The 20,138-nt window shown below is 40.4% G+C and overlaps 1 protein-coding gene across 2 annotated transcripts in view; it reads right to left on the bottom strand.

The window, feature by feature from the left end:
- Positions 1–12,117: 12,117 nt before the first annotated feature.
- The window catches only part of TTC27 (tetratricopeptide repeat domain 27), a 196,778-nt gene continuing 188,757 nt past the window's right edge, over positions 12,118–20,138 (bottom strand). Inside the window, exons 19-20 of one of the 2 annotated variants that reach the window (XM_030557129.1) lie at positions 16,529–16,629; positions 12,118–12,802 (exon numbers count right to left, since the gene is read on the bottom strand). In XM_030557129.1, the coding sequence (XP_030412989.1) occupies positions 12,680–12,802; positions 16,529–16,629 (224 nt within the window). In that variant the 3' untranslated portion in view covers positions 12,118–12,679. Of the gene's footprint in view, positions 12,803–16,528; positions 16,682–20,138 lie in introns of those variants that run through there. The other variant, XM_030557130.1, reaches the window with a different exon arrangement.

Raw genomic sequence — 20,138 nt, 5'->3', positions numbered from 1 at the left:
TGTTTGCTAAAACTATGTTTAGATAGTTCCGAAGGGATGCTACTTTCCTGATGCTGCTAGAATCTTTCCAGTCTGTTACTGTTTTGAAGCCCATTCTCACAGACCTATATGCTCATGACTAACTTTACTCAGATGAGTATTCTCCATTGAAGTCATTGAGACTGCTCACATGAATGAAGTTACTCACACATAAGTAATTGCAGGATGGGAGCCTTGGTGTGTACATCTATTTGGGAAATACTCATTATGGCCCCAGTCCGGAGCTGAACAGGCAGACCTCTGTGCCTGTATATAGTGTCCCACTGAAGTCAATGTGGGTGTCCCCAGTCAGTTCTCAGGGCAGGACTGATGGATCACAATAGCACCACTGCATCATTTCTGAAATTGAAATACCACATTGTCAGTGTTATAAATTCTGACACAGGCAGTCAAAGGGGAAAATACCCTAATTACATTTCAATTAAAATAAATCAAAAGCCTGTCTTCTTAAAATAGACAGTTCTGTCAATTTAACTGTTTTTACCCAAACAACCTAACTTCCCACTGAGATAGAACTCATTAATCTTCATTTATGCAATGTCTCATGTTTGAAATGTCATAGCATCAATCATCATTGGGGGTGCATCAATTGCATTATATACTATTGGTTCACACGGTGGGGGTGGGGTCTTCAGTCATCCAGGATGTGCATCAGTAGCACATCCTAGTGGTTTTGCATTTCAGTTTTTAAAAAAGGGGACAAAGAACCATTCTTTGGGTCTGGAGTGCAAAATAATTCCTAGTATAAGAATATGATAAAATAACAGAGAAAAGGTTATAAACATCTAGTAAATATATTTATAGTTTAGTTAAGTTTCATCCATGGTTCCCAAGTTTATCTCCCCAGAAGCTCAGCTTGTACTTTCAGCATCAGGAAACAGCCACTTTCAACTCCCTTTCTAAAATCCAAACTAAATTTGGAATATTGAACAGTTCCCACTGTGTCTTTAAACTCAAAAGTGGATGAAAAGTGGCTGGAAGGCCACTTGCTGCTGAATGGGAAGCCTGACATTTTTGTGGCGTGAGAACACTTGGAGTCGAGTCACATTTTCTTCTCCAGCCTCTCTCTCTCTATATATATACTGCTATAGTAGTAGGATTTTATGTTTGTATTTTATATAATTTAAATTGAAGGATAAAGAATAATAATGTAGCATGTATTAAATGTATTGGTGTATGAATTGACCATATCCTGCCAGCCACCCTTTCTGAAAGCAGAAAGGAATGCCCTAATGGACCACTGGTAAAGAGGCATCAGCCGGAATCTGTGTCTGAGCTGATTTCAAGGCAGTAACAGACCATTTAGGGTCACCATTTTGTTTTAGCTTTAGCATTTTAAAATAAGTAAAAGAATGCAATGATTATTTTTCTCTTGCATTGCAATTTGATGTTCCTGTTCAAACATTGTGTAAATCAATTCTGTTTTGTGTGTGAATGAGGAATGTGTGTGTTAGAAGATCAGCATGAACCGATCCAGATGTTCACCGAACCAGATGTTCTAGGGAGCAACTGAGGACAGACACAAGGGCGCCAGAAGATTACAACAGGTCCCTACTGAAATGTCAAAAGAGGGCAGACTGACAATTCTAAAGATGAGACAGGCACCTATCAATGGGGACAACATAGCCGTGATCAAAACCAGCATGGGGTAACTCCCCGAGAGACTTAATGAAAGAACAAGATAAAGAATGGGAAGGACAATTTAAGAAAACATGCACTCATCAATCAAACAACAATTGATTACAGCATGATGGGGCAAAACTCATTGGTCCCAATGAAAGAAAATCATATATAAACAGGGTGCCTTGCCATGAAACTTTGGGTTCGTCCTGCCAAGACTTCCCTGGAGCATTGTGTCGTGACCACAGAACCCAGCTCCTCTCTACCTGTGATAAACCTAACTGGCCACTAGATTGATCTGGACTCTGGACTGGTAACTATAACATCGACTGGCGGGACAGAGAGTATGTGTGTGTGTGTGTGTGTGTGATTGAATGCATATGCTAATTGTTGTATCTTCAATAAACACGGAGTATTGCCTTTTCCCCTGAAAAAGATGCGGTGTGCTTCTTATAAGCATAAAACTGCCTTTGTTCCTCTTTGTACTCTCCCACCTCCATTTACTTTTATTTCATTCAACATTAAGGGTAGAGGATTTTCACTTATTCTAGTGATGAGGCCCCAGTTGTGCACTGGTGTTGACCATCTTTGAAGGCCCAATTGATCAGTCAGATGACAAATAACATGGCATGTGTCTCATGCCAAACACTAATAGCATTTGCAGAAGACATATAAAGAAGCTGGTGAAATAGACAGCATCCTGATCAATGCATTGATGTCCTCATCTTTCAGGTGCAAGGTATGCTAATTTGAGCACAACCGCATTTCATTTTTATTTCATTCAGCATAAATCACTTCAGTTCAAACCCTCACTAAGCTTGGATGATCAAGTGGCATCAGTATCTAAAAATGCCTTCTTTCACCTACAAATTGCTAAAAAACTTTATTCCTTCCTCCCATAAGAGGACCTGGCCACGGTAAACCATACATTTGTCACCTCCAGGCTGAATTATAGTAATTCTCTATTTCTGAAGCTGAATTTGAAGACAATGCACAGGATCCAACTGGTTCAGAATGTGGCTGCCCTCTTCCTCCATGGCTTAGGCTGGCATGAGCCCATCAGATCCACGCTCAAGTCTCTCCATTGACTCCCATACAGCTTCTGATGCCACTTTAAAGTGTTGGACAAAGCCACAGCTATATCAAAGACTGACTTTTATTTTAAGAGCCACCATTGACAGTGCTGACACTGTTGTCCTGTGGGACAATGCTGATCATAAAGCCCAGAAAGAACTGCACGAGAACTGGGGACAAAGGATTCTCGCCTGAAGGGATTGGTTATGGAAAAATCTTCCAGAAGAGAGTAGGCAAACTAGAGTCTGACTATCTTTAGAAAGACTGCAAAACCTTCCACTTTGAAAAGGTCTTTCCTTCATAAGAATGACATTCATACCATTGATACTCCTTCTACCCAATAAACCCCTACCACGCAACAAAATCTAAAAAAAAATCAAAAACTGAAACCCTACGCTGACCAGAGATTTGACTCCAAGAAGCGAGAGGTGTCAGACTCCACAACATCCACTAGGGACTCCTCTATTGCTACTGATTTTATATGGAAGGCACTTAGATATTACAGTGGTATGTGGCAGTATAGAACCCTAAGATAGAACATATTTGAAATCAGCTCACTCAAATAACTGGTGAGTCAGGAACCTTCTCTAGCCAAAGCAGAGATCACCTTGTGGCGTGGAAAACCCAAGAACCTATTGCTCTGTTTGGAGGTGATAAGAGGAATCTTTTAAAAGTTTGAGTGCAAGCCTGATAGCGCTGACACCCTTTGCCCTGCTGCAGCAAAGCTTGGCTTTCTCTTGGTGCCAGTCACAGATGCATTGCTTGACTATACTTTGGGGTTGGAGGAGCAGTTTTGGAAGGTTAATTATATTATAGCAGCCATCTTAAATTCATGATATTTGGTGTCACCAACCAAGGTACAAGCCACTTTATTATACCCAACAGAGCAGGGCAGTCATAAGGATATAATAGATGTAGGATGTTGATGGGATTAGATAATCAAAGAACTAGTCACTTGTGACTAGCAGTCACAACTGCTCTCTGTTACCCAATTAATGCTGGAATATCTCCACTGACATCAGTGGACGTGTTCCTGATTAATACAACTGTAACAGTTTTCATTATTTGAGGTTACCATCAGGAACTACTCAGAAGTTGAACTATTTCTAAAGGTATTTCAGTGGTGTTGCTCACCATCACCAGGAGTCACCAGATCAATGCCTATCACATACGTGGATACAAAATGCTATGTAAGTACAGAGTATTATCATTATTGCATTGTTTACATTTAATTTGCGAGTGGCAGTTTCTTTAGTTCTGTGTTTATAGATTAGTGCCTTCTACCGCTTATCATTTATACAGGAATCAGGCATGGGCACCATCTCATCATATTTTTTCTTAATTATTGAAAGTACAAGAGCATTTTAGCCACTGATTTGATATAACGTCAAAACTTGTGTCCTACATACAGACTAACTGTAAGACAGGACTCAGCTGAAAAAAATTGCTACATTGGTCCTTATTGCCTAAAAAAGTTCCTTTTGCAGGTACTGCATAAGAGTACAAAAATCGCCCAGTTCTAACAAAATCCATAGCTTAAGATCCACCCACTTATCATTCCCTGAGTTTGGGGAAAAAATGTTAATTGGTTGAAACCATGTTCACTATACAAAGTTTTAGGCCTGCACTATAATTTGCAATCAGATCACATGTTTCTAAAAATACAAGATGATAGACAATAGCAGAACCTGAGCAGTGGAAGGGGTTGCAGCTATGAACAAAAGAAAAAATTCTGTATGTTTGGAATCTGCCCCAGCATTCAGAATTACTAAGATTGGCTGTTTGTTAACAGTCATACAGTGAATTAGCGATGGACAACTATAGTCTGGTTCCTTTAATCTTTGGTCTGTTGTGAGGATGTTGCTTACCTATCTGCTGTCTGGATGCATCCACTCCTCAATGCCTCAGTTTCCCAATCACTCTCTGGTGAGTAGTTAGTTTAATTGGATGAGTTAGTGCATTGGTCTTTGGATCAAGGCAAAAGTCCTTCCCTTCCTATGGAATCAATAGCTCTAATCTTTTCTCCGCAGTGCAGGGGCTTCACACAGACCTTCACTTTCCCTGGGCAACTCATTAGAGCCACAGCTTTCTGGCTGGGACTTACAACACTTTCCCCCTCATACACAGACGTATCAAGCTTGCCCCCTCCGGGTGGCTCAACTGAAGTATAGGGGAACACAGGCCCTCCCTCTTCTCCAAGCAGTGGCCTGGGGGTGCTAAACCAGAGAGAGTGTCCCTTTCACTCAAACCCCACCTTGATTCACTTTTCCTTGGGTCACTTCCTAGGCTTCCCGGCTTTTCCTAGGCCTTCCTTGGGCCTCTTTAGGCAAACCCTTCACAAGCCTCATTCCTGACTCCCTCTCCACACTGAATTACCCTAGCAGGTTTAGGAGCTAGAGAAGCAGACAAGGTGATGGGAGTGAGGAGGAATGGCTCTGATGATTGAGGAGTGTGTGGTTGTAGGTGGACAACATGAAATGGTCAGATAGGAGAACATCAAGGCAACAGCAAAAATCTACCAGTTGATCAATGCAGCAGAGGTCATAAAAAATGTGGCAGGGCCTTACAAAGCAGAGGAGCAACATGGGTGATGTGGAGGAAGATAAACTCAGCGAGAAAGAGAGAAAAATACTGTTCACGGTGAACATAAAGTTGGAAGAGTATCCATGTTAGCAAATGGGAGTGTCTGTATGATGGTGGAAGCCAAAAGACAAGGGAAAGTGAGGGGCAAGAGGCACTATGGCAGATGCGTCATCGCATTTAAGGCTGAACAACATAGTATTAATTTGGGAATGGCAGTCTGGGAAATGGCAGCATTCCAAAGTTTACCTTCTAACCACCACAAATGGTTCTCTCTTTGGTAGTCACGTCACTAACAGGCTAACATACAATTTTATTTGAAAACTAACTGCTAATACTGGTTTTCCATTCATGGCTCTTGGCTGGTATTCCTTTGCATAGACCAGTATGTTAGTTTTTGGCCAAGAGATGGTCAATAGCATTTGTAATAAACGGAAATAGAGAGTAAGGGATACATGACATCACTGGAAGTAAAAATTCTTGGTGTATGCATAGAAAGCTAATTGCATTCAGGTCAGAAATTACAAAGGGACTTTCTCAGGCATAGTTGGAAAATAATGTTTTATACAAGTAGCAGTTTTCTGATACCTATCCACCTTGTTACTGCCAATACATAGACTAGATTCTGATATGAATTAAGCAGTCATTTATATCTGTAATAACTCCATTACTTACCCTAGCCTAGCAGACAATAGCATCTGCCCGCATCTGTTTGAATAAGAGCTCCCTCTCCATGCTCCATCAATTAAATCTGCACCTGCTGTTTGTGACATCAGTTTGTTGCCACAGATTGTAATGTCACAAATGTAATATTATTGCCTTCACAATAGGATCAAGAAAGTGAAAGAGATGGGTAACCAAGAAAAGAAACTCCTTAAAAAACACAGATTCCTTTTATAATTAGCAAAAAGAGCAAAGGTGTTTTTTTTTAAATGAAACAAATCCATTTAATAAATAGGATATATTTTAAACTGTTCCCAAGTCTGAAAGTCACTCTTTGTCCAATAAACAGTTCTCACAGCACAATGCCTGGATTATCTTAATTTTTAAGCTCACTTGCTGAAAACCAAATACAGATACAATTATTATTAGACTTTGGTCTTTGAATGACATTAATAGTTAAAAGAAAACCAGAACTACATTCAGCCTATAAGGGATTACTCTTTTATTAGTATAGCTCAGGGATTAGTAGAAATGTTTGTCTAACGAATGCAGCTACTATATTTGAGCACATGCCTGAATAAGCTACTTGTCGATTGAAATCTATCTATTTATAAGCACTTCTGAATGTTGCAAAAAACTTGTCTGTATTAGAATGGCTTGGCTTTAGCCACAGTAGTCAATGGCTTATTGCCATTTTCATTACAAAATGTTTGTAGGTGGCCTTCATTTCTCAGTTTTCTTTCTGGACCTCAGCATATAAAACACGGAGAATTTGCTTTCTTACAAGTTGTCAATTTAGTTAAAACTTTTGAGCTCTAATGAGGAAAGACCCTTTTTAGATGGGTTGACAGCTCTAACTAAAATACAGGTAAATGTCAATAACAAGCATCTAGCATGACAGAGTCTGACTTGAAGGAGGGGATTGTAGGGACTGCAGTACTATAAATACATAAAATAATGTTTACCTGCATTTGCGACAAACTCAGATAATTTTTGAGAATATTAAAAGAAGCACAAACTGAACCACCTACTATCTTATGCAGTAAATAATGCAAAGGTCATAGACATGTTATGATAAAATCATAATGGTTTCTAGATACACAGATTCTAAGGCCAGAAGGGATCATTGTGATCATCTAGTCTGACCTCCTATATAGCACCAGCCATAGAACTTCCCCAAAATAATTCCTAGAGCAGACCTTTTAGAAAAAATTCAGTCTTGATTTAAAAATTGTCAGTGGAGAAGCCACCAGGACATTCGGTAAATTGTTCCAATGGTTAATTACTCTGTTAAAAAATTATGCCTCATTTCGTCTGAATTTTTCTAGCTTCGCCTTCTAGCCATACCTTTTTCTGCTATACTGAAAAGTCCATTATCAAACATTTGTTCCCGTATAGATACTTATAGACTGGAATCAAGTTGCCCCTTAAACTTCTCTTTGCTAAGCTAAACAGATTGAGCTCCTTGGTCTATCACTATAAGGCATATTCTAATCCTTTAATCATTCTTGAGGCTCTTCTCCAAACTCTCTCCAATTTATCAACATCCTTCTTGAATTGGGATACTGGAACTGGACACACAATTCCATAGTGGCTGCACCAATACCTCTCTACTCTGCCTCAAGATTCTCCTGTTTATGTACCCAAGGATCACATCCTTTGGGCCACAGCATCGCACTGGGAGCTCATGTTCTGCTGAACCCTGACTTCCATTTTTTTCCCCTAACAACATTACATCCTGTTCAGAGGTCCTTCAGATTGAATATGTCAACTGCATCAGTGTTTGTATTATAATCGTTGCTACATAGGTGAGGTGAAGCAGCTTTGGACTCAGACCAGTGGAAAATTTAACTTTTAAAAATATAAATTAAAGCAACTGTAATGCTTTAGTATGCTAAAAAAATTAAAAAAAAAAAGAGATAACCAATAGAAAATCTATGTGAAAACACTGAGCGTCTAAACAAAGAAAGTAGGAAGTTCAAAATTAAGGCAGTCATACTTTGTGCTTCGGGGACCTTCCAGCTCATGAGGCAAAATTCTTCTTGTGGAACTGTAATTAATATTTTCTAATTCTCCATCCACTGCCTTCTAACAACTGATTTAGATGGTCCATTTTGGCCTAAAGTTTCAGATGTAAATAGTGATTTTGGGTGCTCAGCTTGAGACATCTTGAAGGGATCTGATGTTTCAGACGTGCTGAGCACTCTCTCTCTGTAAAAACCAGGCTCCTTTAAGCTATCTCTAGTTGGGCACTCAAAATCACTTTTAAACATGTAGGTCATCGATCTGGCGATGAGCACTCTAGAAAAGTCAGGACAGCATGTGTTCCAACCACTGTGGTTTAATGCTTTTTTTGCTGGATTTACACTCCTTAAGATCAGCTATCCTCACAACTCCAGGACTACCAAGCCTGTCTCTCTCTGACATAAACACAAACATTTTAAAGAAAAAAAGCATTTTCCATCTCCAAATCTATTTTCAAAAATTGCTTTTGGAGCACACAGCAGCCAGTCTGAGTAATCCAACTGACAACAATTCCATTCACATGGTAGTAGTGTTTTCTTGTTTAAAATAAGATTTTCCTACCCATGCTCCAGTTTATTTTTAAGTTCAGACAACACAAGTTGTATGTCACCAGCTGCTTTTTCTTTCCTGCTCTATTTGCATTTAGCCCTGAAGGGACATAGTTTTATTCACATTTGGATAAACAAACTCAGAAGAATGTAATTTACATGTAAATTAACCTATAAATGATCTGTGTTTCCTTGGCTTCACTCATCCACCAGTAGGTTCAGTCAATCTCACATCCACTGTGGAGACTGGGACTGAAAAAAATATGCTTTATATGTTCTCAGGGAAAAAGTAATGCAGAACAGGATAAAATCAATACATTTCATTCTGAAAATAGAGCCCTTGTTGTAACCCAAGCACATATATTTTATTAATTTAATTTTATAAATGTGTCCTAATTATTATCATACAAACCCCATACATTTTAGATCTTAATTATTCCAGTCCCCTCTCCCCGCCAGGCCTCTATGTGGTACTAAGGCACCTTGGTGTTATGGGTGGAGGGATAAAAAAGGTGGAGAAAGAAAATGTAAGATGATGTGATGTGGCATTTGTTTGAGATGACCTGCTTGACTAACTTGTGGCTTCACATCCTTATAGATTCCTCACTAGTCATGAGTAACGCATCTATCCAAAAAAAATCTGACCACCACCACACTGTACTGTTTTCTCTATAGACAGACACAGGCACAGAGTTGCTTAAAGTTATAAAAGAACCTGTTCTAGAATCTAGGTATCATTGATTACAAATACAGCATACCTTTAATAATGTAGCTTTGAACCTTATTAGGTTAATTACCTGAAAAAAAAATTCTTGATCAAGACAGATAAACTGCCCTCCCTACCACACAGACCCTTCATAACTCTATGCAGGTCATCCCCCCTTTCCAAAAAAAGCCTCAGAAAATAGAGTAGCTGTTCAATAGCAGACCAAGGTTAGAGGCGAGTTCCAGAGTCAAGGACACAAGAATGCCCTGCCACTAGTGGCTGTTATCTTGATCACCTACCAGATAATAACGGTGCTGGTATCCTACAAGGATAGAGATGGGGCTCTAATACAACCGGAACCCAGACTGGATCAGAATCAACATATTAAGTCTCACTCAGAACCGAATGGCAGCTAGTGCAGATTACAGGCATAGTGTGCTTTTTGTGTGAAACACTGTGTAACAAGTGAGCCAGTGAATTCTGCACCAGCTACAATTTCAAAATGGTTTTAATGTGTAGACTCACATAGACATTATCCTTCCTGGAGATGATAAAGACCTGGTAAGGGTGCCAAGGTCCACATTCAAAAGGAAAGGTCACAACTTTGTGCTGTGTGCAAATGAAAGCAGTAACGATGGCTCCACATTTATCTGGCCATCCAGAAACTCATGTCTTGCTTGTTTTCCCCATCTTATGCACCAATCTCCTATTATATTCTCGTAAATTGCTTGACTGAGCTAGCAGCTGGATGAGATGGATAGGGAGAAGAGAATTATTTGCATATGGCACATGCTGTAGTCCAAATTTCTCATGAATACTTCTAATAGCCCAATATAACCTTTTGAACAAGAGGGTTAACAGAGGAGTTCTATGGAATCCTGCATGACAGAACCCTCTGGGCAGATGAGCAACTGCCCAAAACTACCCACTGGGATCTTTAGAAAGGAGCAACTTCACCCACTGCTGCTAGGGTCTCTAGTCATGTTCCATCACTAGTATTACAGGCAGCCAATAGATTTAAAAGAATCATTTACATTCTGCACCAGGAGATCAACTAATGACAAGTACTAATTGGCAGGCCAGACGTGAGGGGCCTCCACTATCTTTTTAGATCAGCAGTGACTGTTTTGGATTCTCATCTCCCTGCACATTGGGGATTTGTGCAGAGGTGGGGGGAAGATTCTTAGGAGGATGCTGTAGAGGACCCTGTCTGACAGATTGCATTCACAGCCTGGTTGGTGTGGATTGGAAGTCGTGGGCAAGGGGATAGCTGAGCTGGGTTTAAAGAGAAATGTTTAAAATGAAAAGTAATTGAGGTTTGTAATAGGAACTAGTAATAACTACAAAGAAGCTGGTATTAGTTTATATTTAAAAACAGAAACATTAAACCAATAAGTAAATATCTCACAGTCCTGACAACTGTTGCTGGTTCCTTCTTTATCCATTTCTCATTCCCTTTGTGTGTCTTTTTTTACATTTTAACCTTTTCAGCACCGTGAGTGTCATCCCCCTGCTTGGGAAGTGTCCAGCACACTTTGGGAGATAGTATAATTTGTTTACATGGGATTAATTTTCCTGCTCATCAAGAATTGAACAAAAGTCTCTTCCAAATTTAGAGTACTAAGACAGTCAGTGTTAGCTGTCCTGATAAGCTATCTGAGCTTTCCCTTATCATGCTCTAACAGAATCACAGAAGAGGAGAGGCAGGAGTTTAAAAGCAGAGCAGGCTGGTATTCCTTCATGTTAAAAGTCACCTTCTATCCTGGAAATGGGAGTATACCCAGCCAGCTCAGTATCCAGTCAAAGACAGGTTAGCATTGGTGCCAGGAAGCTTGCCAATTTCCATAATTTACTCATCAAGAGGATTCTGGGGTCACAGAATCACCAATAATCCATGAAGTTGCAGCAGTCTTGGGCTTGTGAGGGGCAGGCTTCAGTGAAAATACACAAATTTAGGAATTTAGGACTGTCTGGATGGGGATGGCAGTCCTCATGCTGTGCTAGGAAGTTTTCCATTGTGAGGTGGGGGAAGACCAAAGTTCTTGCAGTGATAGGGCTGCCTCTGCCCTAATTGGCAACTGTCTCCTCTTGAGATTCTGAGTCAAATGTTGCTGGATTGAGGAGTACAGAAGTCAAATATCTCAGAGTGAAGGTAGCTTTAGTTTCCATGACCTCTGTGAAGTCTTCCATGATTAGAGAAGTGGCCAGACACAGAATCAGTCAGGGTCAAAGTCAAAGCTGTCTATGTTCTGTGCAATGGAGGATGTCTGCAAAGTGAGTGGGGTGGGGATGGAACACTACAGGCTGCATTAGAAGAGAGTAGGACCCTTACATGTGGCCACATCAAGTGAAGAAATACTTATAGTGGGGTAGATAGATGTGTGTAAGTGGAAAATAATGAGGGTTTACTCCCAGATTGCTAAATGAGCTCATGCTGCACATCTTCAACTTTCTGTTAAAAATGTGTATGCCACCCAGAATCAGTGGCCATTATTATTTATTTTGAAAAATCAAGACTGCTGAATCTAAGAAACACGTGTCCAAGGTGGTGGTGGGATGGTTCTTGTTTAAAATCTGCCACCATGTAGAAAGGAGAACTTGGGAGGGTCCCCTGCCTGTCATGGATTTCACACCTCTCTTGATAATGGTAAAACTTTCCTTCCAGAGATGATTTAGTGCTAGGGCTCAAAAATTATTCTAAAAAGCATTTTTTCTTCTTTTGAAATAAACCAGATTGTACCAAAAGGTAGATATTCTTAAAAAAATACAAAACAAAAAAAACAACTGGTGGCTGAGATTCCTAAGTCTCCCTGCGTGTCTCACGGCCTCTACTTTAAATGATGCAAGTTGAATACTGCTGTGTCCATCACTATATTTTCATTTAATAACTTTTCATTAAATATTCACCTTGCAAGTACCCAGCTACTTGGACAACATGATTTGCTTGAGATAAAAGAAAATAAAAAAATGTAACAAACTAGAATTTTTCCTATTTCTCACCTTTCCTCTTTTTCCAATTAAGACAAGATTTAAATCATTTTGCATTTCCTCCTGTGCTATATCATCACTGGGATCTCTTACTGTCTCCACTCTGCAGCAGTGTACAGCTATATCCTGGAGTCAATTATATAATGCACTCAGGAAGAACTAATCCTAAATAAATGCCTTATAAATACAATTGGTTTTATTCCAGAAAACTCAGGCCCACAGAAGCAGACACATAATTTAAGAGATTTAGTAGACATGACCTTAAAAACAGTTTAGAAGCTTAGGGAATCTGACTGTAAAGACATCAATATTGTACAGGAAAACATTTATTAAAAATTTGTGTTATGTGTTACAGTTGTTGCAATTTCATCAGCAGAAACTGGAGCAAGTAAAGCATGTCATCCTTGTCTTCCTTCTAGGAAATCTTATTTTTATCTCAGCACTGATTCCTCAGCTGGTTGCTCATTTCTTGCAGTTCAGCAATCATGCTGTCCATAGCTGTTACGTCATCAACTAATTCACTGGAAACCTCACTGCTTGTTGCATCGGCAAAAAGTTGCTGCATAACAAAAACAATATTTAATTATATTTACAGTCATAATCTAAACTAGATGCAGCGAGATCATCCTACAAACAGAATTAAAGTCCCCAATTTGCATATCATGACCTCTGATCTCTCTCTCTCTCTCTCTTTTTTTTTTTTTTTGCATCCATGGTTGTCTCTCTCATCTTAACTTGATCCACCAATGCCACTTTGTGGTGAACAAACAGAAGGCACACATAGAAGTGAATGACTATCATTCTCTTCTCAGACTCAGAGCGTGTTTCCTTTTCAGTACTCCTGACGTTCTCCAGTCTGCCTAGGAAAGCCAGGCTTCTGTTAAGGCCCACTCCTCCCACTAATAAAATCTAACAAGTTTTGCCACTAAACTCTGTAAACAGAATCAGACCCTCCCTTCACAGTGAAGTTCACAAAACACTGTTGTGTGGACTGATCTGTTTGGTAAAGTAGAAGTCGTTCTGAATTTTAACTGACTTGGTAATTTTTCCTAGTATGTTATACTGTATATAATTTGTTCCAGATTGCCAAAATAAACATGTTGTCACATTTGATGTCAGAACATGAGTGGGTGGCAGCAGGCATCTGTCAATAATTAACTCAATCAACAGAAAACAAGAAGCTGAAGTGTAATAATAATGCTAAGCACTTATACAGTGATTTATATTTTTAAAATTTCACTGTCAATAAATCCTGTAAAATACTGTAATCCTTCCTTTACATATAGGAAAAGTGAAGCAGAGGGGTTAAATGATTTGCCTAAAGCAGGGATCGGCAACCTTTGGCACGCGGCCTGTCAGGAAAATCTGCTAGTGGGCCGGGACAGTTTGTTTACCTGCAGCATCCGCAGGTTCGGCTGATCGCGACTCCCACTGGCTGCAGTTCACCGTTCCAGGTCAATGGGGGCTGCAGGAAGTGATGTGGGCTGAGGGATGTGCTGGCCGCTGCTTCCCACAGCCCCTATTGGGAACTGCCAGTGGGAGCTGCAATCGTCTGAACCTTCGGACGCTGCAGGTAAAGAAACCGTCCTGGCCTGCCAGCGGATTTTCCTGATGGGCTACGTGCCAAAGGTTGCCGATCCCTGAATTAAATTCATACAACATGTTAGTAGTAAAACTGGGATTAGATCACAAGACTTACTGAGTCACTCCTCTGTACTATCCACTAAAAGGCAATGCTACCCGTCAGCCAGATTCTGCCACCCTTAGTCATGTTGCTTTCCTCAAGTTAGTCTCATTGAAATGCATGGGACTATTTGAGGAGTGAGGTACCACTTAGCATGAATATGGGTGGCAGAATAAATGTCATGCTTCTGATCAAAGGGAAATCTGGCCATAAATGTCATGTTTTTGATCCAAAGGAAATATATAGAGTGATTCACTTCATCAAACTCAATGACTAAAAGACAGAGTGAAGCCTAAATTTATGATAGGATAAAAACCAACGAAGGGTATAAGGATTGCTATGGGATTTATACGTCACCACCACTATCAAAATATATGAAAATAAGATGGACATATAAACAAAAGTTTATTCGGATCTCCATAGCATGAGTCAACAACTTGCTTCACAAGCACTCTGTCACTGAACAAAGAACTCCTTCTTACAGAAATATAGATGTGTTCATTTTAACAACTACACATACAATTTTTTTTGGACACTCAGCCCAGCAAACTCAAACTAGGAATTTGGCAGGCAAGTTAGGTCCTTTCTGTGTAATGCAGCTAGTCAATTTACACTGGCTCAGCATTACTTACATTACACTGACTTTTTTTTTTAATCTGCTACTTTCTTAACGTTGTTAAAGAACTAGACTAATCAACATTACTTTAATAGAAACTGTACTGATTTGTTCATATCATCTCTGCTGGTGAGGAAGCTTTAGAAGTTGATCTTTAATTATTTTCTCTGCTTTTTCTTTTCTTCTGAAGAACAAGTCACTAGTCTAAGACCTAAGATCATTCTTAGTACCTTGAAAGAACAGTACTTTGTTCAAAAAGCTCCCCAAACACTGAGTCCTCAAACTAAAGACAAGAACCAGGTGAAAAAATGGCTATATTGGAGTTACTGCTGAGCAGACATGTATAACACTAAACTTTTGAAGGGGGTAGTATTTAAACAAAAAACAACACACAAAAAACTTTGGAAGTACACTGTGAAGTTTAAAATTTAAGACAAAAAATTGGAACGTATAGAAAAATCAATTCAGATCACCCAAGCAACTTAATCTCTGCCCATTTCACTTCTCTTAGAACCGCCAGAAACTTAGACACCTGTATCTGCCAGGAACAGACAAGTTCATTTCATCAGTAACTTTTGGAATTAAGAACACATTTTACTAGACTCTAATTCTTAATCTTCCAAAGATTGCACCATACAGAATGATTTAAACCACCTGGACTTGTGTTTACATCACTCATGCCAGGGACTCCTGCCTCCTTTCAAGAGTCATACTCAGTCTAAAGAATAGACATACAGTCCTTTACTATTTACTGAATCAAAACAGAACACACAAACGGCAATAATTTCCCAGTATTCCCAAGAGGTACTGGAGTCAGTATTTAAACAAGTGTCATTAGTCATGAAGTCAGCATATCTAGAGAGTATCAGAGGAGTAGCCGTGTTAGTCTGGATCTGTAAAAGCAGCAAAGAGTCCTGTGGCACCTTATAGACTTACAGACGTATTGGAGCATGAGCTTTTGTGGGTGAATATCCACTTCATCGGATGCATCGGTATTCACCCACGAAAGCTCATGCTCCAATACGTCTGTTAGTCTACAAGGTGCCACAGGACTTTCCGCTGCTTTTACATATCTAGAGATACAACTTTCCAAGGCCCAGATGTTTAAATTACAGTATTTAAATGGTGAGAACTAAGTTAGCCAAGTTTGTAATGTATATACATGTATATAAAACCTATGCTCTGTAATTCACACTCTACACATGCTGCCTAAGTACAGACACAGGATGAAGCTATCTTAAAATCAGATAAGAACATTAGTTTTTATTCAACAAAAATATATTCAGAAACAGGCTTTAGTTAAAAAATGAGTACACCTTACACCATACAGTGAAGGGAAGGAAGAGTGAAAGACAGAATGTTGATGGTTGTACAGGGACAGGATTAACGATGACTGCATAGCTACAAATTTTCAATTTTATTTTTGAATTGTCACATTTTTACGGCATTTTCAAAAAAGCTTAGTGTTACGTTTATTTACACCTAACTACATTTTAAAATATTTTGTCTAGGAATTTTAAAAAAATATTTAATAATGCCGAGTCGCAATAATTCTGGCAGATTTTACAATCTATGTATAGCTGGAGCTCATTGCTTTTCAGATGGTCTCCTACAACCCCTGCTCCCAGAATGGTTTCCTGCCTGGCATTCTTCTCATGCTGTCCACATATGGAAAATAAAACATAACTCAATTTCTGAAACCTTCCAACCCTCCAAACCACCTGTGCCAGTTTCTGTGACATTTTCCAATAAAATTCTAACTTGGGCTAAGCATTTGCCTGGGAAACTTCAGGATGATTGGTTTGGTTTAGGCAAAGCCAGGGAGAGAAAAATGTGGCTTATAATAAGCAGAAATGAGCATCCCTCTATAGTGTAATGTGATTCATGGGAATTATCTGATCTATAAATGTCTTCTATTTAGGAGGTGGGCTGGGGGATAAAGTCAAAGAGACTTATTCTTTGAGATATTTCTAAACCAATCTCACCTTTGCTTTGGATGACAAGCCACGCAGGTTGAGTCGAGCTGAAGAAAGTATCTGCAAAGCTTCCTGGTGATTAGATTTGTTTTTACTGCACTTTATTGCCACTAAAAGTCAAAGCAAAGGGGTGGGGGGAACATTTAACACCATAATGATAGCCTGTAAGTATAAATCCAACAGTTAATCAGAACACTGAAGATCTGTCATAAAACATTTTGAACATAATGTCCCACAAACAGAAAACTTGATTAAAAGTGGTAAGTTTGCTTAAGGAGAAAACAAAACTGTAAACAAGTATATGTCCAGTTAAGATATATTTTATGATTCCTTCACCTTCACAAGTCATACTCACTACTTGTATTGACAGACCCTACCACTCTATAAAAAAAAAGTCCCATATACCGCCAACACACACACTACGTATACACCACATTCCTTAAGATTTCACTATTAAGCAAAACCTTAACCCTGACCTCATATTTCTCTACGAGAAAACACACCACACCACACACTTCACTGGCGCACAGATGTCTAGATGGGTGTGCTGATTTTTTGGGCACATTCAGAGAATTCTGAGGGATTACTGAGGCATGATTTTACTTTGCAGAAGCCATGTTGGTTAGTTCCCATCATACCAAGATCATCCAGGTGCTATATAATTCTATTTCTATTTTTTAAATTTGTAATTACCGGTACTGTTGTAAGGCTTATTGGTCTATAATTCTCACTATCACCCCATGTACTCTTTTAAAAATAGATGCATTTACTATACTCCAGGACAGAAGCTAATATTAATAAGATTGCACATTTTTGTTAACAGCTCAACCACCTCATTCTTAAGTTCCTTCAGAATTCTTGTATGTACACTATGATCCTTAATTGGCAACTGATACTCCTTAATTTTTCAATATATTCCAGCACCTCTTCTTTTGACATCTCAGTTCCTCATCTTTACAAGAGGAGGCTACTTTCCTGTAACTAGAGGTTCCTTAAGATATGTGGTCCCCATCTGTATTCTGCTGAGGCTTATATGCATATGCCGTACATCTGGAGCTGGAGATTTTGAAAGTAGTAGTGTCTGCTGGTCTGCACATGTGCCCTTACTCTGCCTCATGACTACATCCAAGGCAATGAAGGGCAGGGTGAAACAACCACACTCTCAGTTCCTTCTCCACTGTGAACCAAGAAATCCACAGCAGAGGGGAAGGAAAGCGGGACTGGAATACGGATAGGGACCACATATCTTGAATAACCTCCAATTACAGGTAAGTAACCTCATCATCTTCTTTGAGTGATGGTCCCTATTGTATTCCACTGACAGCAATTAACAAGTGGCACATAGTGAGAAGGAAGATGATGGAACTGTGGAATGAAGAACAGCCATGGTGAACAGGGCATCCATTGCAGTCTTGCACCAAGGTGTACTGGGAAGAGAAGGTATACACCATGTGTGTGTGTGTGTGTGTGTGTGTCCCAATATCAGCTAGCTGAGTGTAATGCATCCTGAAATCCACTGAGAAATCCTTTGAGCAGAGATTGCTTGCCCCTTAATCCTTTCTGCTATAGCAATAAAAAGTCTAGGGGACTTCCTGAATGATCTCGTCCTCTGCAAGCAGAAGGCCAGGGCCCCACAGACGTTGAGTGAATGAAGGCTCTGTTCCTCCACTGAGGTGTGTGCCTTCAGAAAGAAAGCAAGTAAGTGTGTGGGTTGGTTGAGATGAAAATGAGATACAACCTTTGGCAGAAACTGGGGATGCAAGTGCAGGGAAACTTTATCCTTATGGAATGTGGTAAATGGGGGCTTGGAGAGGGGTGATCGCCCACTCCTGCCTAGAAGGGGTTGAAAGCAGCCCTGGAGAGGGCTGTGGCTGGGGACAGCTGATTGGGGAAGTGGCCACAGCTGAGCCATGCCCCAATCAGGCCAAAGCTGGCCTGTATAAAAAGGATGTGAGACAGAGACTCAAGAGGAGTCTCTCTCCAGGCTGAGAGAGAGCAGGGCCTGGCTGCCGGCAGAAAGGGTACTGGGAGTGAAGCAGGGCTGGGGAAAGCCAGAGGAGCAGGGGAGCGCCAGCCTGGCAACTCCCCAGGCTGCAGGGCCTGGTCCAAGGCCCATAGAGGTACTGGGTGGTAGAGGAAGGCAGCAGGTCTGAACCCCCTTGCCTATGATGAGTGGCTTTTACACTGCACTCTGCCCCAGGGAGCAGGGGCTAGACGGGCACCGCATCTGTCGAGCAATGCATCTGTGATGATTGTTATGCTTGGAGAAGATGGAAAAAGGGTAACCCAGTGAAAACCTGAACCGGATCCATCCACCATTGAAGGGAACAGAGAACCTTGGGGGAAACTGTTAGTAAGTGGTCTATAGAATGGTGTGTGGGATAATAGGCTCTCTTGAGCAACAGCTGTAGGCATCAGAAGCGGAGATGAGTGAAGGCAGTGATGTACATGCATGCTGCCATGTGGCCAAGAAGGGACAGGCAAGTTCTGGCTGGAACAGAAGTACTAGCGGCCACTGTGGTAATCAGTGCTCGCAGGGCCTGAAATCTATCCTCTGGTATGCAGCCATGTGCATAGACCACATCAATATGTGCCCTGAAGTACTATACGGACTGTGTGGGATATGCTCAGCCTAGGGAGGAAAGGAGTAGGAGCAGCAAAGAGGTTGAGGCTTGAGCCTCTTGTCTGGATCACACTGTAGCAGCCAGTTATTGAGATAAGGGAATATAAGAATCCCTTGATACCGGTGAAGACCCATAGAGCAGTAGTGAGTCCGAATGGTATAACTCTGTATTGGAAGTGTCGTGGGCCTACTGTAAATATCAAGAACTGTCTGTGGGTAGGATGGATATCTAAATGGAAATAAGCGTCTTGCATACCAAGATCTATAAACCACATATCTCTTTCTACTGAGAGTATAATGGCTGCAAGGGTTGCCATATGAAACTTTCATTTACGTATGAAGTGGCTGAGACAACAGAGATCTAAGATTGGTTTCCATCCTCTCTTCTTCTTGGGCACCAGGAAATAAGTGGAATGGAACCCTGCACCTTGAAATGCCATAGGAACAGGCTCTATCGATCCCCTTTGCAGCAGGGAGTCTACCTCTAGGGCAAGCATACTGTCATGAGAGTAGTCCTGGATGAGGCATGTGGATGAGGTAGCATCATGAACTCGATCAGATGGCCATGTCGAATGACATCCAGGACCCACTTGTCTATTGTTATTGCACTCCGAGCTGGTAAAAAGAGTGCTAGATGTCCCCCAAAGGGGGCAGGTTGCACGTATGATAGGATGCAAGGCAGTTGACGGCTCTCTAGATGCACTCAAATATCACTTATGCAAAGACTGAGTGTGTGGTGTGGAAGACTACATGGGCAGACCAAGAGGATGGGACCACTGGTCTTCTGACGCTTACGAGGACGCTTGTAGAGTTGCTGATGAAAGGACTGAGGAGTTCTGAACTGTTGTGCAGAAGGTGGGTGGTAAAATTTATTTTTGAATGCTGCGGTTTGTTTGTTTTTTACATAATTCTACATTTTTAAGTTCAACTTCCATGATAAAGAGATTGCACTACAGTACTTGTATTAGGTGAATTGAAAAATACTATTTCTTTTGG

The sequence above is a fragment of the Gopherus evgoodei genome, chromosome 3 (assembly GCF_007399415.2).
Source record: "Gopherus evgoodei ecotype Sinaloan lineage chromosome 3, rGopEvg1_v1.p, whole genome shotgun sequence".
Taxonomy (NCBI): Eukaryota; Metazoa; Chordata; order Testudines; family Testudinidae; genus Gopherus; species Gopherus evgoodei.
This window is presented reverse-complemented; position numbering and strand designations above follow the sequence as displayed.